A 27,786-nucleotide genomic window follows, 5' to 3' on the forward strand; every position below is an offset into this window, starting at 1 on the left:
GAAGCTGAGCCTTCCTAAATTTATCCTGACTGGAAGAACCAAATACTGATATACAACTGTTTATTTATAATTTTTTTTCTCAACAGCTGATTATAATATATTCAAAGGAACATAGTATCAGGACCAAATTTCCTATTTGTGACTAATTTTTTATTCTGTCATGAATTCTAAATGACTCTAAATGATGTCAGATCTTTTTTTAAAAGTTCTTGGTTTTTTTCCTAATGGATTCTCTGGATTGTATATTATTTCTACTTTATGAGCACAGTGATCATAATACATCATTAAACAGGATGGCACCAAGTTACAGATTTTTATTACTGTATCTTTCTACTCTCCTTCTCTTTATTTTTATTTTTGTAAGGCAAATATTTCTGAAGCAGTCAACTTAATGCCTAATTTAAGCTCGCTGCATTTGAGTTTTAAGACAGTTACAGTAATGTTAATTTCTTTTTTTAAAATGTACTTTAGCTGTTTTTTAAAGCTGTGTTTAAAATAAAATAGCCATACAATTTTATTAGCTTTTATTTAATGTTTTGTTTGATTACCCATGATATTCATTTATTTCTTTTTTTAGGTGAATTTATCCATGAGAAATTTAGCCAAAAGGACTTAAACAGTAAGACTATTCTTTACATCATAAACCCATCTTTGGAAGTAAATTCAGATACCGTGGAATTTCAAATCATGGACCCCACAGGGAACTCGGCCACTCCTCAAATGTAAATTCTCTTGCTTATTCAGTAGTCCTATGTGTTACATCCATAATGTATCTGAATATTAGGAAAGTGAAATGTTCTTTTTAAAACAGAACCCAAGAAGATAAATTAATAGACCATTTCACAAGCTCATGGAATTTATTTTGGAGAATGAATTTTCTTCTTATTACTGCTTGAAAATAGGAAAGCCAATAGCTTTACAGAGTACAGAAACATTAAAAAGCTAAGTTGACGTTCATATTATGCATGTCAATGTACACACTTTTATACACAGGGAGGGTTCTGTCTTACCAATTCACTAGCATCCAACGCTGAGTTTGCAGGTTCATGTAGCAGTTGTGCAGCAAGAGGTCACTCTAGGACCGTGTTAGCAACTGTAGCCTTCTAAAATATCTGCAGTCGGGGAAATGAGGTAGTCAAGAAGAGTTAGCCAAACATCTTCTCTTTCTCTTATGAAGAAAATTACAATTACTTGACAGTATGTTTATAAGGTGATAAACTTATCCTATGTAAGACAAATATAATGTAAAGAGGAAACTAGACTTTGGAAGGTGTATAAAGGGTATGACCCTCAAAATAGCAAGAGTAACAAATCTTCAAAATTAACGAGATTAACAGACCACAGCAATTTCACTGACTGGGTCCCTATTCTAGACTTTTCTTGAATGTAGACCTTGAATATCTTACCAGCTAACAGATAGTCATAGAAAGGTCTGTCAGAGTCCATTTCTTCTGGTACTGTGCTGTTTTTTGTTTGTTTGTTTGTTCATTTTGTTTGTTTGTTTGTTCGTTTTGTTTGTTTTTGATACCCTCCCAGATACCCCAAAGAAAAGTTGTTCACTTATCCTTGTTTTAGTAGTCACCATATCCTAGTCATACTAAGCATCATAAGTGATACAGCTCTGTTATACTCCTTTTATGATGGAGTATAGATTAAGAAAAGAAAGCTGAGAAACTCCTGCAGTCTTCAGAATTCTTGCATTTTCTTTTGGATCCTGAATTGTAGTTCTAAAATCTGACCAGCAGAGGTCACGGTAGTCATTGTCAGAAAAAAGCTAGCCTCCTTTTCTCAGCAAAACGCATTCACAGCGTCCCACTCCGTTGCCCTGATAAAATGCAGAGCCTGGCCCAGATTTATTAACGCCACAGACTTTTATCGAGTGGCTACTATATGTCAGGTGCACAGTACTAGGAGCTGGGGAATAGGTTAGAACAAAGTAGACCTGGCCCGTGATATTAAAATGTAATCTCGAGATTACAAAATGTAAAACATATGACCTCCACCCATTAAACTTGTCTTTGCCTAAGACAAATAATTCCCAGGATCCAATCTTTATGGGAAAATATGTCAAGTACTTGCAATGTCAGACAAATATCTTCCAATTCTCAAGAAAATGTAAAAAAAAAAAAAAAAAAAAAAACCTGCTCCAAAAACGTTAATACGTGGACTTCACTTTTTTTTTAATATTTTAAAAATAATTCAAGTAAGAAAACATAGGAATGTTGATCAGACTTGCTACTGACCTAATGCTGACCTCTTGTCCTCCATGTGTGAGCGCAGTGTAGCTGACAGAGAATTTTCTTCCCCCAGTAATGATGCTAGGCTGATACTGCTTCACCCATAGCCCCTTTCAATCTTTGTCACTATCAAGGACATTGCTTTTTGGAAGATGATTTATATTTTTAAATATACTCTCAAATTCATATGAGAATTACAGCAAAATTTGCTTAATTTAATTATAACCTTAAATGAGGCCATTTAAATATCCTCCTGCTTTTGTTGGATATTAACTTTCATGTGTTGTGCTGGAGGTGTTTCTAGTTCAACTTGACGTAATTTGTTCATTTGTTCATGACTGAACAAAATGCTGTGGCATACGCCTACCAAGGGGTAATATAGAGAGAAGTTTTATTTGGTTCTGACATATATTAGGCTATTTTCTTTATAAGGGATGGGGGGTTAAAATTACTCAGCATTTATCATCATCATTTTTGAACGGTATAGTTGTCCTCAACCCCATTTGTAAGCAGATGTTATTGGAACTAGGTGCACAATTTTCCAGTAAAAAGCAAGGTTATGAATAGTGGTTCATCTTCCCAAGACAGCCAGGCAGAACGTAGTTACAGGTACAATATAAATTACAGCCATTTGCAATATAATTGGTGTTTGCTCTATTTCATTGCTATTCATTTAATCATCAGAACCACCTATGAGTCAGGTACCATCATAATCTGAAATTTACAGATGAGAAAACTGAGGACAGATCTAGAAAGTTACTTTTCTAAGTGGAAATGCATCTTTAGAGTGCATGATTTTTCTCAGCACACTAAAGAACTTCTTGCCCATTTTAAGGACTGTGCTAATCTGGCCTGAAGGGAATGGAACACCAGGCTTGTCTTCTTTCTCTTCAGACATTGGCCACCCAAGCAAGAAAGAAGGAATACTTACTCATATAGGACCTTAAAGTTCAGTGGGATTTTTAAACATGTACATTATAGATCTCTATATTAGTGTGCACTTCGTATCTAACACACTAGAATTTATACTATAGATAATAAACCACCGAACTTGGAGCTAGAGGACAAGGTTTGAGCTTTGGCTCTGCCCTTCATCTAGTAACTGTTCAAGCCTTGGTTATCTCTTGTGTAAAATGGGAGCGATACTACAATTTGTTTAGAAAAACAAAAGAAATGTGTAACGTATATGAAAGCATCTTGTGTATTTAAACTCCTTAACAAATGCAACTTGTGGTGGTGATTACTGTTGTAGTTAATTCATGTAGGTACAATAGTTGACTGAAGAAGTATCCCGGAAACATTTGGTGGATTAGAAAGCCTGCCTCTAATTAGAAATTGATCCTGGGATGAATCACAAAGTGAACAGTCAATATGCACATTAATCAATGAGCTAAATGCTGTGGAACTTTGTGTTGTTCTTTGGCTTAGACAGGATTAATAGATTCGTATTCCCCATATTTGAAGGGGTGAAACCTCTGTGATAAAGCTCAAGGGACTGCGGGGTGCCATGTGGAACAGAAATGGACCTGTTTTAGAGCACGGGAAGGACCCATGTTCAGTGGAAAATTCAGAATCTTGACTGTTGGTCAGTTTTGGCTATTGCAGGATTTCTGTCCTGAAGGATGAATAGATGTTCCACTCTAAAAAGCGTTAGGAAATGCTTGTTTCGTGAGATTCATCAAGTTATTGCCAGCTAGCTAGCTTGCATGCTTGTTTAACTGCATCACATCCTAGAATCATCGAGATGTGCGTGTGGATTGGGAAGCTCTCAGAAATGAAGCCTAGGCAGCAAACCTCAACCCAACTGGGCTATAGAATCACCTCTCTCTACCTGCCACCCCACACACAGGCAGAATAGCTCAGGGAACCAATTTTTCATGGAATACATCTGGGAGTCACTTTATTGTAAATAGAAATTATTTTATAATGCTGATATCCATGGAAATTTGCGTAAAGATTTAGATTTAGCTAAGTGCCTACATTTCAGGCACTGTGCTAAGTGTTTTCATGAGTTGTCTAATTTTATCTGCAAAACACAATCCTCTGAGGATAAGGAAATAAAGCTCAAGGCTTTTAAGTAATTATCCTGAAGTCACTGGAGAGTGAACCCTGACCTCCAGACCTAAGTGAGTGCTCATCTTATTGCCTCATCCCTTGGCTGCACCCCCTGACAAGCTTGTGCCTGTTTTCTAGTCCAAGTTGAATCTCCAAGATGATCCGCAGAAGCCCCAAACTAAGTTACACAGGACCCACATCATTCATGAAAAGCACTTTTGTGGACCACAGAATGTGGCCAACTTCTGACCAAAGTTGTTTTCCTAATACAGCTTCCACGTGGACCTCTTTCTTGTGCCCACTGGAGAAAAGTGAACTTCAAAAGCAATGTTGAATGCAGAAGTCCTTGATAACTCAGTGACTGTTTCTCCGGTTCTGAACTCTGATTCTTCACCTCCCTCTGGCAACTCACATTCTAACTGTTCTGTTGTCCATTTTTGGCTTTACAAGAGAAGGGACAGAAGAATAAAAGGAATTTCCGTCAGGCAAACTTTGCAATGTTTAGCAGCTTTTATGAAACACCTGATAGGGGAAGGTGTTTGGCTAGCTAATACCTGCACATTACCTGCAAGCCAGGAGTTCAGGTTTTTGTCTTTAGACTAGATCTTAGGAAAGCACAGAGGAAAGGAAGGAAAATAGCACTTATTAGGCACCCACTGTGTACAGGTGCTTTATACATACTAACTAATTTTAATTTTAATCATTTTACATGAGTGTAATTGTCCTCATTTTTAAGATAATGAAAACCGAGGCCCAGAGAGACTGAGTAACTGACCGTAATCACACACTAAATCACACACTAATCAGTGGTTACAAGGTGTGCTTGATTCTAAAGCACTTGTTTTGGGTACTCACTATGCTGCCTCTTGGCTAAACACAGTTTCCCCATTATCAAGAGAAAAAGAGAAAAATGAAAACACAGGTGTTCATAGCATTCGATTGTGGAGTTCAATAGCATCATCTTTGAATTGATAAGTCTTAGATTGGATACTTGAAAAATATTTTTTAACATTTTCAGGAATTCTTGTCACATGCTACTTGATTATAAATGAAGATATAGTTATAAGGATAGTAATTTAATCACAATTTCAGCTTCTGTAAACCTTTTGCTGAGAAGCTCAAAATACTTAATGAGAATTCCTGAAGGTTCACTTAACCCCTTTGAAGTACAGACTTATCATTATTGCACTTTGTAATAATTACGTTATTATAGGAAGCAAGGAAACTGAGGCATAGACAGGCTAAATATCTTTTTCACAGAGTCTTGTTAACCTGGATTAATGCCCCAATTCCTAAACTGATGATTTAACTCCAGGTATTTCTTTCAGCTTCTTGTTTCGTCATAAATGAATCAAATAGCTAGAAAATAAAATATCAGAAAGAACATATTTATTACTCCAGGACAGGGTGTCTCAACATTGGCACTATAGGCATTTTGAAACAGACCATTTGGTGTCACAGGGGAGTCTCCTGGGCACGGCAGAACATTCAGCAGCACCCCAGGCCTCTCTCAGCTGAAGGCCAGCACCTTCCTCTTCCCAGTTGTGGCAACGAATACCATCTCCAGAAAATGCCAAATGTTAAGAATTACATGCATGCCTTAGAAAATAGCATACATATGTTTTAAGAAATTATGAATTATGTTAGAATGCTCATTTATCAATGCCGTGTTTCTCTCTATGCTAATAAAGCCTAACAATAGTTAAAGAATCCAGAATAAGTCAGGGCTAGAGAAAACATGTGAGGATCATCGAGCTTAGCATTTTTTTCCAAGTGTGTGAAAGATGATGTTAGTAAGGTTGGGGAGAAAAATATTCTCGATGGTTGTATTAGTCTGTTTTCACACTGCTAATAAAGACATACCTGAGACTGGGTAATTTATAAAGAAAAAGAGGTTTAATGAACTCATAGTTCCAAATAGTTGGGGAGGACTCACAAGCATGGCAGAAGGCAAAAGGCAAGTCTTACATGGTGGCAGGCAAGAGAGAATGAGAGCCAAGTGAAAAGGGAAACCCCTCGTAAAGTCATCAGATCTCGTGAGACTTATTCACTACCACAAGAACAGTATGGTGGAAACCACCCCCATGATTCAGTTATCTCCCACCAGGTCCCTCCCACAACATGTGGGAATTATGGGAGCTACAATTCAAGATGAGCTACAATTCAACATGTGGGGATACAGCCAAACCATATCAATGGTCAACTTAGCTCAGGAGACAGTGGGATAAACAAGATTCATTCATTCAGTTAACAAACATTTAATGAGCACTCACCATGTTTTAGATGCTCTACAAGACACCTGGGTTATCACAATGAACCAAAGACCTGTGCTTCCTTGGAGCATACATAGGATCTAAATCAATGTGATAGTATGCTTGCTGTACGTGGTACATGCTCTGGAAAAATGAAAAACTTGACCAGGAGAAGGGGGATCAGAAGTGCTGTGTTTGGGAAAGACATTGTGATTTTAAATTGGGTGTTTAAACAACATTTCCTTTACCTGATTGCTTAGAGCTGGTGAGTGACAGAGGGACCTGAAGCCTCACAAGTTCAAATCCAATTTTATTTCCACTGCTCCATGCCATGTCTTCCACTTACAACAGTGGTTTTCAGGGATCCGAATTTATCTTCACATTGAACCAGCTTTTGCTTTCTTTTTTTTGAGACGGAGTCTTGCTCTGCCGCCCAGGCTGGAGTGCAGTGGCATGATCTCGGCTCACTGCAACCTCTGTCTCCCGGTGAACCAGCTTTTTCTATTGTGATGAACACATTAAAACCGCATATGGAAGAAGTTCTCAAGTGGGGGTGACTTTTCTCCCAAGGAGCATTTGTCAAGGTCCCGAAACAGTTTTGGTTGTCGTGACTGGAGGGAAGTGGTGCTACTACATCTAATGCGAGGAGGACAGGGATGCTGCTGAACATCATTCCCACACAGGACAGCCTTCCGCAACAAAGAATTGTCTGGTCCAAAATGGTTGGGAAAGCCTGACTCAGAGGCTTAGGGAGTTTTCCCTTCCTGCTAAATGACTTGAAGCGATTGCCACATGGGTTACACATAAAATGTGTCCATGGCATACAGTTCTGACAGTAAAATGAGCGTCACTCAATGGTGACAGGAAACTGGAAGCACTGTTAAAATTGGAAGATATGAACCAACCTTTATCTACATGACACCTACACATCTAGAACTTTACCAGTTTCTCTCATGGGCTCCTGGATCTGGACATTTACATGATGCCAGGCATATAGTTGTGTGGCTTCTTGCAGGGAAAATTCCCAAGTGATTGACTACATCTCTTATTTTTCTTCCAGGTGTTTGTGTACCTGGAAGAAAATCCAGTACAATCACAGTCTCACCATAGAAAGATCTTCTCAAATATAGTACTGCAAAAAGCAAAAAAAAAAGAAAAAAAATCACATTCAAAACATATATTGTACATATTCTGTGGGTATGCAGGTCCTTTGCTATTTAGATATTTTTCTCAAAAATAGATAGCCTGGCTTAAATTTCACGGCTTTTCAATAGCTCTTTATTATTTGTAGCGAATAATTTTAAGAAAATAAAATAGAGCATTGTGTAATGACCACCTTGACCTATAAACATTATGCAGCATTCAAATGGTGCATCAGGGAAATGCATGCACATTCCCAAACAGTAAGACCCTTTATACCTTGAAGCTGAACAGCCCTCTGAATGGTTCCCTTCTGAATTTAGATCAGAAATCAAATTGCATTTAGCTTTTCGCCTTGAGGTCACCAGGATCTACAGAATGACATTGATGGATTTTTACTTGTCATGGTTAGCATTAGCAATGGATGAATTCTCAGAAGAATTGGACATTGAAACTCATTTGAACCCTACTGATGGCTGAAATCTATGCAAATGTATTTGTTTCATTCTTTCCCACTGTCCTCCTTTCCTTCCCATTTCATCTTTCTCACTTTTCCCCTAATCCATCTTGCTGACTTTTTTTTTCTTTCTCATTCAACTGGATCCTTTTGGGATTCTTTGCAACATATTTCTATTGGCATTTATGATATCCTTGTTGTTTGTTATCTTGTAATTCTTTAGGCACACACTAATCCCTCCTATCTGTGGGAGATATGTTCTAAGACCTCCAGCGGATGTCTAAAGTGCAAATAGTATTGAACCCTATGTACACTATGCTTTTTCCTGTACTGCACATACGTTGCTAGGATAAAGTTTAATGTACAAGCTAGGCACAGTGAGAGATTAATAACTAATAAAATAGAACAACTATCATGGGATGCCAGCATCACTACTCTTGCACTTTGGGGCCATGATTATGTAAAATTAGTGACTTGAACACAAGCACTGTGACACTGTGGCAGTCAATCTGATAACCAAGCCAGCTACAGAGTGACTAATGGGCAGGTAGCATCTACTGTGTGGATGTGCTGGACAAAGGGATGATTCTTGCCCCAAGTGGAACAGCAGGGGATGATGTGAGATTTCATCACACTACTCAGAACAGCATGATGTTTAAAACTTATGAATTATTTGTTTCTGGGATTTTTCACTTAATATTTTCAGATCACGGTTGACCACAAGTAACTGAAACCTTCAGAAAGCAAATTGTGAAAAAGAGGGATTACCGTAGTCATTTATTTCTGTTTCTTGATCTGTTTCATGCGAGATTTAAATTCAGTTGCATCAGAGACCCATGAAGTTCCCAATATTTTTTTAATACAAGGATCCTCTTTTCTTCTTTAAAATTCTATTAATATGAAGTAGCAATAAACTCAAACAATAAATTTTAAATCTGATTGAATAAACATGTATGTTTATATAGATTCATGAGCCCCTGTAATAATTCCATGCTCTCACACTACCCTTGCCCCCTAGCCCATGATGCTCAGCTATGAACCTACACTGTTGAGTTTATCTGGCTCGTGAGCTTAATCCATAGAACGTGATTTTGACACATGATCCGTGTGGACACAGTGGTTATTTGAAGACAAACTTCCTCCCTAATATGAATGGCCCCAGGAAAGCCTGGAGAGTGTGTGAAATATGTGAACACATGTTCCATGTGGTAGCACCCAGAATTTCTAGTTCCACAAAAAAAGAAAGAAATTATAATAAATAAACTTAAAAGTAAAGAGGAAAGAGTCTAAATCTGACTAGAGGTTTGGGAAGTACAAGTAAGGCAACCACTAAGGATTTTGTAAATCTAGAATAAAAGGCAACTGAATAAAAAACAATGGAGGTGCAGTTAACAATCGTAGTGAAGGTTGCTTGTGTCTTTTATCCTGCTCTATAGTAAGGTTACAGATGGCAAAAAAAAGGCAAGACCTCAAAAAGGAAAATGTTTCTGGGTAAAGATAAAACCGTATTGCTCTGCTTGAGCTCACAAAAGAGTCGCAAAGAACTTCAGTTGGGGAGAGAAATGGTAGAGGATGGATGGAAGATTTGGCATTAGATTTATGCTTGAATTTCATCTCTGCTATTAGCTTCGTCATGACTTTTTGCCTTTAAGTTAGTTACTTAACCTCTCTGAAGCTTGTTTGTTTGTTTGTTTTTGAAAAAAAAGTTCCTCTCTAGACGAAGATTAAAGAAGACAATTTCCACCAAATGTTGGACTCACTAAATATATTGTAGAAAGAAAGACTATCCTCTATTTATCAGGTTTATTTAGTTACATAGTTGCATCCAAGCCTCATACCAGTAGAGTCCTTTTTTCATGCACAGAAAGAGAAACAAATAACACTTATGAAACACATGTACATTTTAATTCCCAAGCACATCCTCAAAAATATTTTGTTATTAAACTGAACCCAAGTTCAGAGAATATCTCTGTCTGGAATTGTTCTTGTTGTACCAATTATCCTTATCTAAATGATAAGATAGAAGACTTCCTATCAGTGTCTTTTCCAAAAAGGAATGTCTCCTTGAACTTAACAACTGCTGGTTCCTTTCCCTTCGAAACATTCAAGATTGAGTCCCCTTCCAGTTGTAAATATCTGTGGGACATTCAGCAGCCTTTTAACCTTAGATTCTTCATTTGTGAGATGGAATTCTAATCCTTGCTCTGTCTACCTTACAGGGTTGTTGTAAGGATCAATTGAGATAATGTTAGTAGACATTCTTTGTGAACTAAAATGTGTCAAATAAGTCTTAAGGAATTTCCATCACTGGTGTAGGTTGATCAACCACGTTTTTCCACTCAGTCCGCTCAGCGGAGAATCCCTATAGGCATATACTATGCATTCTCATGATTTCTCTTTTCCTTTCACACACAGTTTGGAACTGAAGTGGTCTCATATTGAATGGTCACAGACCGAATATGAAGTCTGTGAGAATGTGGGTGTGTTGCCCTTGGAAATTATCAGAAGGGGATATTCCATGGACTCGGCCTTTGTGGGTATAAAGGTAACGACTCTGAAATGTAAATTGTCAAGCTAAAACTTATGTTGCTCTTTGGTGTCTTTCATTATATTTTTTTTAGAAAAATTCAGAGTGACCAAGGAAATTTCAAATTGCAGGGAGATCCCACTATTCTGAGGATTCTAAGCACAAAACCTCCTTGGCCCTCCATCCATCATCTAGGTTCATAAACTCTGAGATATGATTTTTTAGTGTATGTGTTGCTGAAGCTAGCACAAGAGATATTATTATTATTATTATTATTATTATTGTTATTTTGAGACAAAGTCTCGCTCTTGTCGCCCAGGCTGGAGTGCAATGGCACAATCTCGGCTCACAGCAACCTCCACCTCCCAGATTCAAGTGATTCTCCTGCCTCGGGCTCCCGAGTAGCTGGGATTACAGGCACCTGCCACCAGGCCCCGCTAATTTTTGTATTTTTAGTGGAGACGGGGTTTCACCATGTTGGCCAGGGTGGTCTCGAACTCCTCACCTCAGGCAATCCATCCACCTTGGCCTTCGAAAGTGCTGGGATTACAAGCGTGAGCCACCTTGCCTGGCTGAGATATTAATTTTTAAAATCCGTTTTTAATTTTGAAAGCTGTTATTTGTTTCTATAAACTCTTTAGACTTTGAGGTTTTATTTCATAGGGAGCTATATTCAACTTTGTGAACTTGGGCTGAACTCTGCTTTAGAAAGAGATGTTGTATGCAAGGCATTCTGTGGGGTACCCAGAGCAAATTTCAGTCCCAAGAGGCTCTCTCTTAGTATGCACCTCAGTCACTTCCCATGGGCTCAGTTGATGAGGCAAATAGGCAGCTTAAACCCATCTATCTTAAGAGTTGTCCAAGCCATACAAAATTAGGAGAGCATATACTAATACAGGCACCCTGAAATATGAAGAATTTTCAGTTAACCACTTCTAGATCAGTCAACTTGCTATTTCTTTTCATTGATGTGACCCATGAAGCACAACCTATGGCTTCTAGAATTGAAGAATTTTTTTTAGGAGTCGTTATAACAAGAGCGCTTCAAGAGAATGAGAGCATGAAACACTTGTACACACTAATGATGGAGAATGAGCTGTAAAGACTCCCCCCCCCACCCCATCCCCCCGCCATCTGATGAAAAAGACACTGGTATTAGCTTCTGGGGAAAAGACCATTTCTATTAAGTCTCAATTTAATAATGAACTCAAATCACTCTCAGAAGCCTGGGAACATAAATTTGACCATATCCAGGCTCAGTATTTATCTTTCCAGTGGACACAGGTCCTTTTTCCTAGATCTGTTGGTTACTTTTTTCTTATTAAGACAGGAGAAAACTTGGCATGCCTTATAGTTTTCCAGAAGATTGCTTATGGAATAAGGAAGAATCTGCCTGGATGGTTTTCTAATAATCCTCCAGTCCTCCATAGAAAGCACCATATGCTCCAGGCTGGAGTTTTGGGCCATGCCACCATTCACCTTGCCAGGTAGAAAGAAGAGGCATGGTGTTACATGGAACCTTATGCTTATTTATGCTGAAAGTGCACAACAAACCTGCCAGCTGAGTGTGCAGGCCTTCATCAAGCACAGTCCCAGAGTCTTTCAGGATAACTCTACCCTGAGCACAACCTGCAGCCTTACACTAGAGCTTGGCTGCTTGACTGGGAGCAGGGAAAGAGGTGGTGCTTTCACCCTGTGTGGATTGCCCTGGTTTGAATTGTGCACCTTCACCTGACTGATTTCTCCAACCACCTTGCCTCAGACCATTCCTTTTCCCACATAGGATTCTGTAAACTCAGTGGTAGTAAATACTAGGTAATTGGACATGCAAGAACCATGCAGGGAAATGCAACTTCCAGCATATGGTGGATACAGGTGTACAATGGGCTGCCTTTTCACAATGAAAGGTGGTTCCAGAGGAGCCTTGGCATTGTAGACAAAGAGCAAATGGAAGCTTAGGAAGGTAATCCCCCTTTCCAGCAAAATGTTTCCACTGCTAACCAATTAATATATGAGGGGGCCTTTGATTTGAAATGGACATATTGTCTGAGGCCATAGAAGTAGGAATTTTTCAGCTTTTCATTATGCACTTCATTCTTTTGTCAGAAGGTACAGAAATATATTATCCCACGTTCCTGACCATCTTAAACATCTAAAAAATACACACAAGTAACAGAAATGCTTGCGCACGGTTCTCATTTGATGACTTATTTTTCAAATCAGCCAAAGACACTTTTTTTGTTTTTTGAGATGGAATCTCACTCTGTCACCCGGGCTGGAGTGCAATGGCACCATCTCGGCTCACTGCAACCTCCACCTCCCAAGTTCAAGCTATTCTCCTGCCTCAGCCTCCCCAGGAGGTGGGATTACAGGCGGCCGCCACCATGCCTGGCCAATTTTTTTGTTTTTGGTAGAGACGGGGTTTCACCATGTTGGCCAGGTTGGTCTTGAACTCCTGACCTCAAGTGATCCACCCACCTCTGCCTCCCAGAGTGCTGGGATTACAGGCGTGAGCCACTGTGCCGGCTCAAGGACACTTCTTAACATGTGTTTGGGCACCCTTTGTGTGGAATTCAAGGCCATGACTTCAGAGCGCTAAAATCGCCTCTTTGGTTTTTAGCCTTGGGGCTGGAGCTGAGAAGCAGGGGTGTATCAATAGTCTCCTTAGACTAGGGCATTTTTGTTGTTGTTGTTTTAAAACACCTACCTGATGGGGTCCTTGAAAGTCCTTGGTTTTGGGTGTGGATCTCCTTTGTCTGGTTGTTCACCAGGTCTGCCAGTTCCACAAAACTCTCCTTTCATGTTTGTGAAGAGTAATGGCTTCATCCAGACAGGAAAATGAACCAGATGTGTTTGAGTTAATCTAGTCTAAAGGCTTTCAGTGCCCTGGAGCTTGCAGGATACCTCCAAGCTAGCTGACAGATCATCACACGGGTTGTTGGGGGTACCTGCTTTTTCTTCTCCTCATCAATTTTCTCCCTCCTTTTCTTTTGAGGGACTATTTTAAAACCAAATTGGGATAGAAGGAAGGTGATAAAATTGTGCTTGCAACAAAGACAAAAATATAGTTTAAAATTCATGTTCCTTTCTTCAATAACTAAATCATTTATAAAGGAAAAACCAAACAAAACAAAAGCTTTCCTTTCCATTGATATTAGCCTAGGAAAAAGTCAACTTTAAGGAAAATGCATGTTGCCTGGATCCCAAATGGCTTATATAATTTTTTTAAAAACCCTACTTAATATTAAAAACAGATTTAAGAGCATGAGTTTAGTCCAGTATGAGGGAGAATAGCTGTTTCTCTATTGTAGAATATTTATTTTTATTTTAAAAAGATTTTTTTTTCCCTCCTAAGGTCAACCAAGTGTCAGCTGCAGTTGGAAAAGATTTCACCGTGATTCCATCTAAACTGATTCAGTTTGACCCAGGTACATTTTGTGTCTGCAGTTTGTTTTATGTGTTTTGTTTTTTGTTTTTTTTTTTTTTGTAGGCATGTCTGGAGATTGTAGAGAAGATAGAATATTACACAACTTTAGCCAACTAGAAACTCCTCAGGGAGCCATACCACCCCACTCTAAAAGAGAGGTGTTTGGATTTGAGGTTTTGCCCTTATTTTTTTTTAATAACAAGTGAATTTTGATTTCAAATGAGAAGAAAGATTATAATAAATATGAGATATCAAAGCAAACATCCAAGACAATCCAGAAAAAAATACAGTCACTTAGAAATTATTTGAAGTTCTAACACGAAGCTGTTATAGTTTAATTGCCTCAGATATTTTATGAAAATTTTCAGAATGTTATGTTTATATGGATTCCTAAAGGGCATTTCTAAATGATCCCTCATGGAATAGGTTGATATTAGGAGATTCCAGGGGAAATTATTATTTAGTTAAGTAGCACTTACTTTGTTTTAAATTTGTGGAAAAATTTTGCTAGGTGCAAGTGGAAATAAAAAAGGCTGGTACTTGCTCTCAAGTGTGTTCCATTGTGTGAGAAACACAGACAAGAATTAACACTCACTGATAGTGCACTGGGACCCAAAAGATGAGCTGTTGTTCGGGCTAAGAGAAATCTTGGAAGACTTCCCAGGGGAGGCAGTATTTTAGCATTTAGATGAAGAAGAAAACTCCAGGATGAAGGACTAACACAAAAGCACCAACACACCTTTGGGGAGCTGTGCCTAAAGCTGAGGCTGGAGCCCGGCCATCTTTCCCTGGCTTCTGTGGATGGGACAGGTAGCTCTGCCTCACTCACTGCATGCCACTCTCTGTTTCCCTGGGGTTTGAGATGGATCTGAATCAAATGTGGGGGCTTGGGAGTGGCAAATACAATGGGCCTGGAGAAGCAGACAGGACTGTGGCTTTGTGCTTTCCTGCCCAGGAGATGTTCTGCACACTGAGAACACTCCTCTAAGTGTGAACTATTGACATCATCTGCCACTAACTCATAAAGAGTTGAGCAAAGGCAAAAGAAAATGGCCTAAGTACCAGCACCACCTCAAAATTGCCTATCTTAATGTCAAACACAGAAAAGAAATGGCTCTCTGTAGTTCACTGCAAGTAGCATGACGCTTGAGGACTGTGTTAGTTTCTTAAGGCTGTCATAACACAGCATCAAACACTGGGTAGCTTGAAACAGCGACATCGAGTGTCTCAGTTCTGGAGGCTAGAGGTCCAAGATCAAGCTGTCAGCATGAAGGATTACTTCTGAATCGATTCCATGCCTCTCTTCCATGCTTCCGGTGGCTGGGTGGCAAACGTTGGCATTCTTAGTGTCTGCTGCCTCACCTGCATCTCTGCTTTCATCTTCACGTAGTGTTCTCCTTGTGTGCATGTCTGTGTTATAAAGTCCCTGCCCCTTTTTTCTTTTTTGAGATGGAGTCACGCTGCGTCACCCAGGCTGGAGTGCAGTGGTGCAATCTCAGCTCACTGCAACCTCCGCCTCCTGGGTTCAAGCAATTATCCTGCCTTGGCCTCCCAAGTAGCTGGGACTACAGGTGCACACCACCACACCTGGCTAATTTTTTTGTATTTTTAGTAGAGTCGGGGTTTCACCATATTGGCCAGACTGGTCTCAAACTCCTGACTTTGTGATCTGCCTGCCTCAGCCTCCCAAAGTGCTGGGATTACAGGCATGAGTCACTGTGCCCAGCCAAGTCCCCCTTTTTATACAATACCAGTCATAATGGATGAGGAGCCCACCTTATTCCAGTATGACCTCACATTAACTAATTACACCTGTAATTACCCTAGTTCCAAATAAGGTCACATTCAGAGGTACTGGGAGTGAGGACGTGAATTTTTTAGAAACGCCATTCAGCCTATAACAGTGAACCTTCACTTCGACATGCAAAAATCTGTATTTTGTTTTTGGCCTCCTTCCTGTGATAGTTAACATTCTAACTCAGATAAGCTGGTTCTTCCGGCTGACCTCCTTTTGTGGGAAGAGATCCTGTTATATATGGGAAAGATTCCTGTTATTTATGTGCTGTTTACTCCCACACTGGTACAGGCTCTTGCGGCCAACCCAACAATCCCTACAATGAAAGGGTGAGATGATGTGCACTGTGTCCCTTCCTACTTCATGTTAAGGCACTTCCAACTTTTCCATTTCTTGAGTCTTTGCCATACGTCATCTTCATAATTTGAGGTCTGTTTGCTACAAGATCAGGAGTAATTTTGGCTGCTAGTAGGTTTCAGGAGCCCATCAGGTGCTCTGTTTGGACTGATAGGAACTAGAACATGTCACACTACTAGAGACTCTGAAATCTGTCTCTTGGAGATTCCACTGGATAAGATAAATACCCATTTGTCTAGAAGAGCTCACATGCTGTTTTGAGTAGATACTAATGACTTCTGGGGGCTGTAAATAATCTTATGATTTTAGATATTATTTAGACAATTTAAGAAATAATATAAGCATATCTTATAAATTAAGAAAAAAACAATTGGCTGTTCATTGTTTTAGAATTTATTAACCCAGAAGCAGTTTTACAAACTGAAATCTTGCTTTAGAGAATTTTGAAGTTCTCCATGTCCACAGGTCCAGTAAATATTTACTCCTATCTTGTTAATCCTTGCCTCTTCTGGGTCTGGTGTCCCCATCCCCATATCCACCCCTTTTACCAAGGGAAATCAATTTGTTTCTTTTAAAATGGCAGCTTCCATGATTGGGTGAAGAAACAGTGAAAAACCGAAGACAGTGGGATGCCGTAAGGTTTGAGAACTCTTACGTGGGAGCTGGAAGGAAGTTTGCCTTGAAGTTGCAACTATGCTACCAAACCAAAAAACTACCAAACAAACAAAAGCAAACCCTAACTACTTTGCATTCAGCTATTGTGACTAGTCTTGAGTGGATATAAAAATACTCCTAAGAAAATGATTGTTTTCCTTTAAAATATGCATTATTGAAAGGCTTGGAGCATTCTTAATTGATACTTCATCATTCCTTAGAGTCAAAATGTTTTCCAAGGGAACAGATCTCTAATGTGGCATTTACTAAAAAATATTGAGAAAATGTCTTTCAATAGAGAAATCTGCTTTGCAGGAAAACATCCAGGAACTCACCTACTCTGTAAAGTGGAATATGTCTGCATAAAATGACACCTCTGTTTTCTCTTCAGCACCTTTTGTTTTGTGGGAACAGGGAGCTAGTCCAAGCCTTCTGAAAATGCTTGTATATCTCAGGGACTTAACAAATACTTTGCACCTTGAAAGTGAAAGAGGAAGGGAAAAAATGATAAAGTTTTTACTTCCAATCTCATTAACCTAAAGAGTTAGTCCTCTGTGCACACCTGGAAGGCATAGAAACCAAGTTGGAATGCACACAAACAAATCAGAAGCACTTAAATGAAACTCAAAAGATATTTTCTCCAACCCCTAACCATCTGGTTCTACTCCATAAGGTCCAACAAAAACCTTAAGTTTTTTGTTTTTTGTTTGTTTGTTTGTTTGGGGGGTACTATAATTTTAAAAAATTAACCTTAAAATAAGAGAGTCGGTTGGGAGTTGGAAATATTTTCTGTATTGGATTTTATTTACATGATGCTTAACTTGATGGTCTTTGAGGGTCAAAACAGTTCTCCAAGTACTAATAATCATATTATTCATATGCTTTCTTCATTGACCACCTCTTATCTTTTCATGCCAGTTGTATTACAGCAGCTGTCTATGTGGTCTCCAAACTTCTAGCCTATCTGTCTATCTGCCTGGATCTCCAGACTTTCTCACATAACACTCTCAGGTTCATTTTGCTAATCCACTTTCAGTGTGTGACTTCTTTGTTCAAGACCCTTCCCTGTTGCCTATGTTGTAAAGTCTGAATCTGGCCAGGTGCCCAGGGCTCTCTGCAGTCTGGCTACAAATAATCTTTGCAGCCTTATGGCCTCCTGTCCACCCATGTAACCTCTCTATTCCAGCCAGCTAATTCACTCACCCTTCCCGAGTCAAGACCTCTACTTTGCTATCTTCCTGTCTTTACTTATGTTGTTTTCCTGTTTCCTCCCTCCTAATCCTTTCACTTCTAAAGCCCACATTTATATAGGCTCTACAATCTAGTCTGTATCTTTTAGTAGGTAAACATACATAGCTTTCAATAATTATTTGACTTTTCTGGTTTTGCTTCTGTCTCCTCCAAAAGATTTTAAGCTCCCTTAGATCAGGGCTTGGCTTATGTTACACCTCTGGTATTCTCCATAGCATCTAATGCAAAGATAAGCATATCATAAGTACAAAATATATATTTTGATGTATTGATTCATCCATCCATGAGATGGGAATTGTATGGTATTATTATACATACTAGATGCTTCAACTTCTGCTTTTGCAAAGACTGTGAACGTAATTGATTTAAAAACTCAGTACTGGAAGCTTAACAAATTAGCTGTCAGCCTGTTTTTTAATAAAATACATTTATTCCAAGTACACCTAATTTTTTCCCCTCTAAGTGCAGCCAGCCAAAAGTAGAAGAAGTGGATAGCTTCACCTTTCCATTGACTTCTGTTGAGGATTGAAGAGACTGATTAGATCATGAGATCTATGTGAGGCATACCTTCAAGAAAGAGGCCACCATATAGATGGACAGTTGAGAGGTATAAGTCTGTAGAAGGCAATCTGCAAGATAAAAGAGTCATTTTTTGGAGATGGGGACAAGGTCTCACTCTGTTGCCCAGGCTGGAGTGCAGTGACACATCCTGGGCTCACTGCAGCCTTGACCTTCTGGGCTCAAGCGATCCTCCCACCTCAGCCTCCTGAGTGGTTGAGATCACAGGCACGTGCCACCACACCCACCTAATTTTTGTGTTTGTTTTTGTTTTATTGTAGAGACGGGGTTTTGCTCTGTTGGCCAGGTTGGTCTCAAACTCCTGAGCTCAAGTGATCTGCCCGCCTTGGCCTCCCAAAGTGCTGGGATTACAGTTGTTTACCACTGCACCCGGCCAAGAGTTATATTTTTAAGAGAAGACTTTTTAAAAAGTTTAACTGTATTATATAGAGGGGCTTAAAGGAGTAAAAGCACTCAAATAGCCAATGAGCAAATGGCAGAGTAAGCTTTTCCAACTCAGCTAAGAAAAGTTAAATCGTAAGTTTACCGTGTTTATTCCTCTTAAAGTTGAGCCTTCTTTCTCCACTTAAAAGTATTCCCTTTACTTCCTTCCACCACTTGTTCTTCTAAGTAAACTCAGGGGATATCCTATGATCCACATCACAGAAACTGGTCAGGATGAGATCATCTCAGAAGTTTCTTCTTGCAGTCTTAATATTTTGTGTATCTGGGGTTGCTTTGTTTCCAGTCTTGGTGTTGACAGGATGGCTGGGATATGTTTGTAATGTCAAAACTGTTTTGTATAATATTAAGTTCACAAAGTTACTGTGAACCAAGCTTGATTGTAACTTCATGAATAGAGGCAGCCAGAAAGAGGGAAAAAATTGGCTTTATTTCTAGGACCCCCAGCCCATAAATTCTCTCTAGGAGGATATCAAACTACTGAGTATTATATCATCAGAAAAAGCATTTGTGGGCTAGAAAGATCTCAGAAAGTGGGGAAGCTGATGCAGGCAGCTGTCTTTAGAAATGATTAAGAAATCAATCATTTCAAGGGTTCCATGAATAGCATGAAGTACCATCCAATAATCACTTCTGTCTGCATCAACACCTTAAGATTTTTTAAACTATTAAGATTTTGAGATTGCAATACTTGTTTATTCTTCAGAAGAGAAGGGACAGGTTGGGAAAATAATTAAGTCTTGGATCTCATCTAATAACCATTTTTTTTAATCCCTTGCATACTGCAGCTTACTTTTTTGTTACAGTGTTTGCATTTAAACGGAATCATCATTGTCCAGGAACAAATGTGGTCTTTTCATATTATTTGGGAGAACAGCAGGACTTCAGTGAGTTGGTAGCAGTACAATAGCTCACTCGGGCTACTGCAGTCTAGCTGTAGACATGTTAATTAATATATTTCTCTGACACCTAGGTGATTGAAATAGCAATTAAAGAGTAATTAAGATGTTTACTTCTTGTAGGAATGTCAACTAAGATGTGGAATATAGCAATTACCTATGACGGATTAGAGGAAGATGATGAGGTCTTTGAAGTAATTCTGAACTCCCCTGTGAATGCAGTTCTTGGCACAAAGACAAAAGCTGCAGTGAAAATTTTGGACTCAAAAGGAGGTATTCTTTTGATCCTCATCTTGAAATCAGGAGCGGTCCTGGCGCTGTAGCTCTTGCCTTCAACAGCCAACGTGCTTGATAACACCTTCAAATCAAAATGCTTAATTTCTTGTCAAGAAAGCACCCTCAGTCGTGATGTAGGCCCTTTATTCTGGTTTCTGCTTCATGTGGTTTTCCTCCTGCTAAGAACGATCACTTGAGAAAAGCAACAAGTCAGTGCCGTAGTTGTTTTTTTCCTACCCGTTTGTTGTTCTCACCGAGGGGGAAACAGTGTTGGTGAGAATCTATCGACAGTTATTTTCCCCAGAGTCTGTAGAGCTGTAATTATCTTTCTCTGTTAAAGAGCACTCTTAATGCCTAAAATCTGAGCCCCCACTGTAGTGTGACCAGGAAAATTCTAAGAGAGGAAGGAATTGGAGAAAAATAGATGTGAAAGATGCAGCTGGCTTGGGAATTTGGGAGCAGCTGAAGAATATTAATGAATGACTTTGGATGGCAGCGCCAAACAGGTCCTGGATTGTCTATGCTAAAGAACAACCTGTGAACTAAATAAAATAAAGACCAGCCAGACTCTTTGGTGCTCTGATTTTTTTCCGCCAAATGCCTTTTAGTTACTTGTCTTTTTAGCATTTGACAAGTGTTCGTACCATACTCAATCTTACACTCCCATTTTTATACCTGTCATGCCCTATGGTCCATATTTTTTTCTTGCCTGGAGTCTATTATCTTCTCTTCTCTTTCCTACTCTGTAAAAAAATGGGACCTCCCCTCTTTTCTTTATAATATCCTTGTTTCCGCAACATCTCTCCCCACTACCTTTCCTCACCAAATTTATTTCTTTTCCAGTAGAATTTTCTGGTCACATGAAGTACACAAAATACATGATATACACACCTTATATGTGAAATATAAAATACCCAGACAAGGGTTTTGCCCTCAAATTTTTTATGCCTTCCCAGAAATACTAATTGGTGAGGTTTCCAATAGGAGCCGCTCTATTAAGATTTACTGGGTATTTGTTCTATAGCAACTAAGAGAAAAGTTTTATAAATACTACTTAATTCTATGACATCTTTAAACAATTCCAGTTTCTACCTCTAGGAAATGATTACTTTAAAGTGCTTGTGGAATAATGCTTGATCAGTGAATAAACTTTTATATTGGGGAATACTATAATAAGAGAAGTGAGACTTTCCCCCCAGTATATGATATGATAATAAAATCATAACAGTGATTTTCATTTGGGGTTTATGAAATTGATTTCATGACTTTATAATCACTCAATAGATGTGCAGACGGGCACAGCTTTCCTGGATGTAAACTGATGAAGAGTAAAGGAGTTTCTGGCAAATGGCAAAAAGGCAACATCTGGTGGGAAAACCATCCATCTAGGTTTAATGACAAGCTGCTCCAGGAGCTGTGTCAATGTGATACCTTATCTGTTTGTGTAAAATGAACTGACCGCCTGCCATCTTGCATGCCTCCAGGACAATGCCATCCTTCATATTCCTCCAACCAAAGCAAGCACAGCACATGGGAGAAGGGCATTTGGCATCTGCTGCCCCCAGGGTCTTCCTCATCCACCACTTCTGGTTCCTTTCATCTGGAAAGAAGACCTCTTCCATCTTCCATGCAGCTAGCAGTCACCAGGGGAGACACCCTGCGGGGCTTTGATTCTACAGATCTTTCTCAAAGGAAGCTTAGGACCCGTGGGAATGGCAAAACAGTAAGGATGGGGACCTTCTGGGAAATGATGTGCAAAATACATATTAAAAGGATCAGAAGATATTAATAAGTATTCTGAAACACTGAAGAAGCTGTTTTGATTCTCATAGTGAGTGGGGGCTATGGTTCCTCGAACAGTTATGCAGTGCCTTCTGTATACAAAGATCTTGAGGCTGCCTTGCTTCTTTAATTGTAGTGAGGTGATAGATATGCTGATTCATCCATATGATTTCTTCTTTGATTCCTTTTGTGACCGAGACAAATAGGGAATGATCCATGACCCTGAAATAGAGTGAGATGAAATGATGCGATTGGGTGTGGAAGCCATGGCTTTGACCTTATTAACACAGCATTCTAACCATTGCATACTCTCATATGTGCACACGCGCGTGTGTGTGTGTTCTTGGACCTGTGTACTATAGATATACCAAAAAATAAAGATGTATTTTTTCCCTGACTGGAACTGTGTATGTGCGAATCCACACAACAATCATAAATTCTGATTAGGCCTAGTGATTTTTGAAATTCCAATGATTTGGGCGTGGGAAATCTTAAGATACATATGTTTTGTAATTGTTCAGACATTTGCAAGATCTTACTTGGTGGTTTTACCCTATTGCTAGTTATTAGTCAATCCAATTCTGTTCATATTTTGTTCTCTGTCAATTTCAGGTTCGTCCATCCTCTGTTTATAGAAATGGAACAGACATCATCTATAATGTAAGTGTAGTCACAGAATTGCTAAATTTCTTATATTTATGGATGCAAGTATTTAATGAAGCTATTATTTTATATTTTTTATATTTATACATTTCTCTCAAAAAATTGTTTTGAAATTAGAGGCTTGGGTGTTCAGAGAAACAAATCCTCATCTTTTTGCTTTGACTGAATTTTTGAATTGCTCATTTTTTTGTTTGCTATCTTGATGTTTGTTTTTTCCTTATTGTTGTTGATTGTTGGTTTCCTCAAGTATCATGGGATAGTTTCCTTGAAACTAGAGGATGACAGCTTCCCAACTCACAAAAGGAAGGCCAAAGTATCCATCATTAGTCAGCCACAAAAGACAATCAAAGTGGCAGAACTGCCTCAAGCAGATAAGGTGGAATCCACAACTGACTCACACTTCCCCAGACAGGTACGAAAATCTTTGTTCCTTCTTACTCACCTTATAACAAGTTGTTTGCTGGGCCAGAAACACACTTAATTCACAAAATAGCCTCCAAGGTTGGGGGGATAGTTTACCCAACACAAATGCTTCCCAACAAATGAAGACCCAAAGGAGGTGAATGTGTGAGCAACTTTCCTTAAGTCAATTCTAAATTGCTAAATTGCCTTTCCTTCCCAAAGGACCAGTTGCCCTCATTTCCAAAGAACTGCACTCTGGAATTAAAGGGACTCTTCCATTTTGAAGAAGGCATCCAGAAGCTGTATCAGTGCAATGGGATTGCCTGGAAAGCCTGGAGTCCCCAAACCAAGGTAGGAGACAGGCTGAGCAGCCAAGCACCTTTATTCGCAATGTGCTCTATGATAAGCTAATAAAGGGGAACGATCTGGTGCATGACTCAACCCATGCTACATCTTCCTGCCATTGTTAACAACTTGAAGGCCAAGAGGAAAAAATGGCCCAAAGTGGCTTTTTAAAAATCACAAAATACGTTAGTTAAATCAATACCATTTAAGAAGATGTTTACTTGTTTTGTTCAGTTATCAGAATGTCAAAGTTGTAACATGGAAACCTTGCTGACTGTGGTAGTGTTTTCTGTAAGAAACCATTGTATTTCTCAAGATGGAGAATTGGGATTAGGGCTGACTCCCTTTGTGGTAACGAAACTACTTGACTGAAGTTAGGGAACTCGTAGGACTCCTTATGCTGAACTGACTCCAGATTGTAAAGACCATTATGATATGAACACAGACAACTGTTTTTCAGGATGTGGAAGAAAAATCCTGTCCAGCCGGGTGGCACCAGCACTCAGGCTACTGTCACATCTTGATCACAGAGCAGAAAGGCACTTGGAATGCGGCTGCCCAAGCTTGCAGGGAACAGTAAGGCACCCTATTGCACATTTGATTGATGTTTTCTTTTCTCTATTTCTCTATTTGCTCATGGAAGCGGAGAGCTGCTTCATTCATTCAACAAGCATTGAGTGCCTAATATCTGCCTGGCTTTGTTTTAGGAGCCGTGAGGGAGTTCCCTAGTTCAGAATGGATTTGTGATGGGCCTTGAGAATATATTTGGTTGGTGCAAAAGTAATTGCAGTTTTTGCCATTACTTTTGCACCAACCTAATATTTGACTGAGCTCTTTTCTGTTAAAGCTGCACCATTGCCATGTTTCTTTTTCTTTTATTTTCTTTTCCTATCTCAGTCTTTGTGAGGAAATCAGAAGGAGATTTTCTGAGTCAGCAGCATTGCAGTTTCTTTTTTTATGTGATAAGAATTCCTGCCCATTTAATTGAAAGTATATAGTAATGAAAAGCCTTATAACATCGGGCCTCTAGCAATGTGATTATATAGCAATGATTATAAAGCTGGGCAAGTAAGACAAAGGCTCACCGGGTAACAGAACATTCAATAAAGGATAACTTATGGTCAGAGAATGACAACTAATGTATGCAGTCCAGAAGGACTTTAAAAATGCATATGTACCTATCCCTGACCCTCCTTTTTGTTTGCCAATCTGGATATTATCTAAACAACACAATTAGACTAATATGCCCTGTGGCTGGAAATTGAGACTAGGGAAGTCTCTGGTTATTATTGATCTGATCTCGTACTTCATAAAATTTAAAGAGTTATACACATCTAAAGACTCCATTAAGAAAATGAAAGAGCAAACCACATTCAGGAAAAGCTGTTCTCAAATCATAAACCTGATAAAGGTCTTAAACCCAGAAAATAAAAACAACTTCAACAAATCAATGACAAAATGACGATTCAAACAATAGTAAATGATTTGGAGTCTTCGCAAGAGTAGATGTCCAGTTGGTCAATAAATAAATGAAAAGCTGCTCCAAACCGTTAGATATTAGGTAAATGAAAATGAAAACCACAATGAAATACCACTTCACACCTACTAGAATAGTTAAAAGTATAAATATGACAATCCAAATTTGTTTTTAATTTTTAAACTTTTATTTTAAGTTCAGGGGTAAATGTGCAGGCTTGTTACCTGGGTAAATGGTATGTCACGGGGTTTGTTGTAGAGATTATTTCAACATCCAGGTATTAAGCCTATTACTCATTAGTTATTTTTCCTGATCTTCTTCCTCCTCTCACCTTCCAAACTCCAGTAGACCCCAGTGTGCGTTGTTCCCCTCTATGTGTCCATGTGTTCTCATCATGTAGCTCTCACTTATGAGAACATGCAGCATTTGGTTTTCTCTTCCTGCATTAGTTTGCTACAGATAATGACCCCCAGCTCCATCCATGTCCCTGCAAAGGACATAATCTTGTTCTTTTTTATGGCTGCATAATATTCCATGGTGGACAATACCACATGTTGCTAAAGATGCAGAGCAAATAGAATTCTCATGTGTTGTTGGTAGAAGTGTAAAATGGTACAATCACTTTGTAGAACTGTCTTACAGTTTCTTATAAAGTTATATGCATCTACCCTATGACCTAACGTATTCTACTCCTAGGTATTTAACTAAAAGAAATAAAAATATATACTAAAAAAGCTTCATAAAAATATTGTATAATAACTTTATTCATAATAATACTAATTTGGGTCATTTCTTTTTTGTTATTGATGTTTAGAAATACTTGATATTTTCTCCATCAGCAAGAGAATAAATTTTTGATAAATTATTTTATAAGTGATGGAATAAAATACTGAAACCTCCAACAATGTAGATAAATCAAAAATGGAACGTAGAGAGAAAGCAGCCCTACACAAAAGAATACTTATTATATGATTGCATTTATATAAATAAGATAATATAATCTATGTTGTTAGAAATAAAAAATTGTTATCTCTGGTAAGATTGTGGAATGACTAGAAAATAGCACGAGGTAACGTTCTAAAGTAAGAGAAGTGTTCAATGTCTTATTGTAAGTGGTTATTAAATAGATGTATATACAACTGGCAAAATTCATCAAATTGAATATTTAAAAATCTATTCATTTTATTATATGTAAATTATACCCAGATTTTTTTAAAAGCGAATAAAATATTTTAAAAGTGTGTTCAAAAACTAGTGAAACCACCTTTTTCTTCACTGGTGTATTTCACGTTTTAACTGTGAGTAGAGTCACCAGAGAGGTTAATGAGTGGCTTTCAGGGTTTTTTTTGTTGATAAGTTGGTGGTATCAAATAAGATAAAATATTAAAATTTTTACAAATAATAATTGCTTTAAATACATATATTTCCTTAGTGCTACATGTTAAAGAACAAATAAGACATTCTTCCATCATTAAGATGGTTAAGCTGTTAAAATGACATCTTAACTAGATGTCATTTAGTTTGTCATAAGGCACTGAAAGCTCCAGTAGAAGTAGTGGTATTGGTCTTTTTTTCTCCTTGAGGAAAGGGCTTTGATGTTGATCAAAAGCTATCTAAATTAGCAAGAAGAAGATTGCAGTATGCAACAAAAGGGAGAATACTATGGTGTCTCTGCTTACAAAATTAAGGGAAAGAGTAGTTATACTCCAGCCAAAGTTATCAAGATTAGGTGATTGCTGGGATTTGTTGATAAAATGTAGATGAACAGAACTTCCCACCTTGAAGCTATCTTTTTTAGAAGCTATCTTTTGTTCATCTTCCAATGGTTCTTAAAGGCCAATGCAAGTAACTGGTCTATAATGAAGCTTTCATTGGTTCTTAATGTATGAGAAAAATAAGGACAGTAAGTATTGAGAAATGTCTTTCCATTCAGTCATAGATGGTGGTGTCACATCGCCAAGTGTGTTTTTTTAAAGGACTGTTCTTTATTCTGAGATTATAATAGTCTAGCTTTTTATTGTCAAAAACTACTTTTTATGAAATAATAGCAACTTATAACATTGTCGATGCCCTCATGTTGACAAACCTACATCAGTCTCCCATCATCTTTTGTTTTCATTTTATTGTTCCGTCTATTAATAATTGTGACTAGGTTCTATTGGTGAGTAGCAATGAGTTCTTCACGTATCTATGAATACTGTACCATTCGATCATCACAATAATAAACTTAAGGCCTAAATTAATTTAAAAGCATAGATACTTTCTCATGCACTTAATCTAAGATTTCATCTGCAGCTTGGTTTTAAGCACCTTCACCCATGACCCTTTTATATTAGCCTGACTGTAGTTCTACATGCCTCCTTGTGAATAATGTCTTACTTTTATATTTACAGTATATGAAATTGTTTCACATGCATTAGCTTATTTGATCCTTCCATCACTTCTCTTATCTACAGTTTATGGATTTATTTTAAAAAGAGGTTCAAGGAAGCGAAATCACTTGCTCACAGGTATACAAGGAAGTAAATGAAAGAGATAGAATTTAGTTTTTCATCCTTATACTCTCTAAAACAGGTCCCCTAAGTATAGCAGGTTTCTCATCATAGGTGTACTGACAAGTATGTCTATTTTAACTGTGTTTTGAGGTTACCCAAAGTAGATTTTCAAAATTATGTGTTAATAATTGTTTTTCTCTCACTGCAAACACATATAAGATTTTTATTAAATTATGGATCCTAAGTTTCCTCTGGATTTGAATCAAACTAACCTT

At 38.4% G+C, this 27,786-nt stretch overlaps 1 protein-coding gene across 2 annotated transcripts in view; it reads left to right on the forward strand.

Annotated features, from left to right (window-relative positions):
- FREM1 (FRAS1 related extracellular matrix 1) overlaps nt 1-27,786 on the forward strand; it is a 176,042-nt gene that overhangs the window by 142,744 nt on the left and 5,512 nt on the right. For both annotated transcript variants that reach the window (XM_055092121.2, XM_055092120.1), the window contains exons 28-36: nt 578-722; nt 10,557-10,686; nt 14,024-14,096; nt 20,195-20,344; nt 21,832-22,070; nt 22,742-22,789; nt 23,040-23,204; nt 23,417-23,545; nt 24,000-24,115. In XM_055092121.2, coding sequence (XP_054948096.1) covers nt 578-722; nt 10,557-10,686; nt 14,024-14,096; nt 20,195-20,344; nt 21,832-22,070; nt 22,742-22,789; nt 23,040-23,204; nt 23,417-23,545; nt 24,000-24,115 — 1,195 coding nt within the window. The remainder of the gene's footprint in view (nt 1-577; nt 723-10,556; nt 10,687-14,023; nt 14,097-20,194; nt 20,345-21,831; nt 22,071-22,741; nt 22,790-23,039; nt 23,205-23,416; nt 23,546-23,999; nt 24,116-27,786) is intronic.

Source organism: Pan paniscus, chromosome 11, assembly GCF_029289425.2.
Source record: "Pan paniscus chromosome 11, NHGRI_mPanPan1-v2.0_pri, whole genome shotgun sequence".
In the NCBI taxonomy this organism is placed as follows: Eukaryota; Metazoa; Chordata; class Mammalia; order Primates; family Hominidae; genus Pan; species Pan paniscus.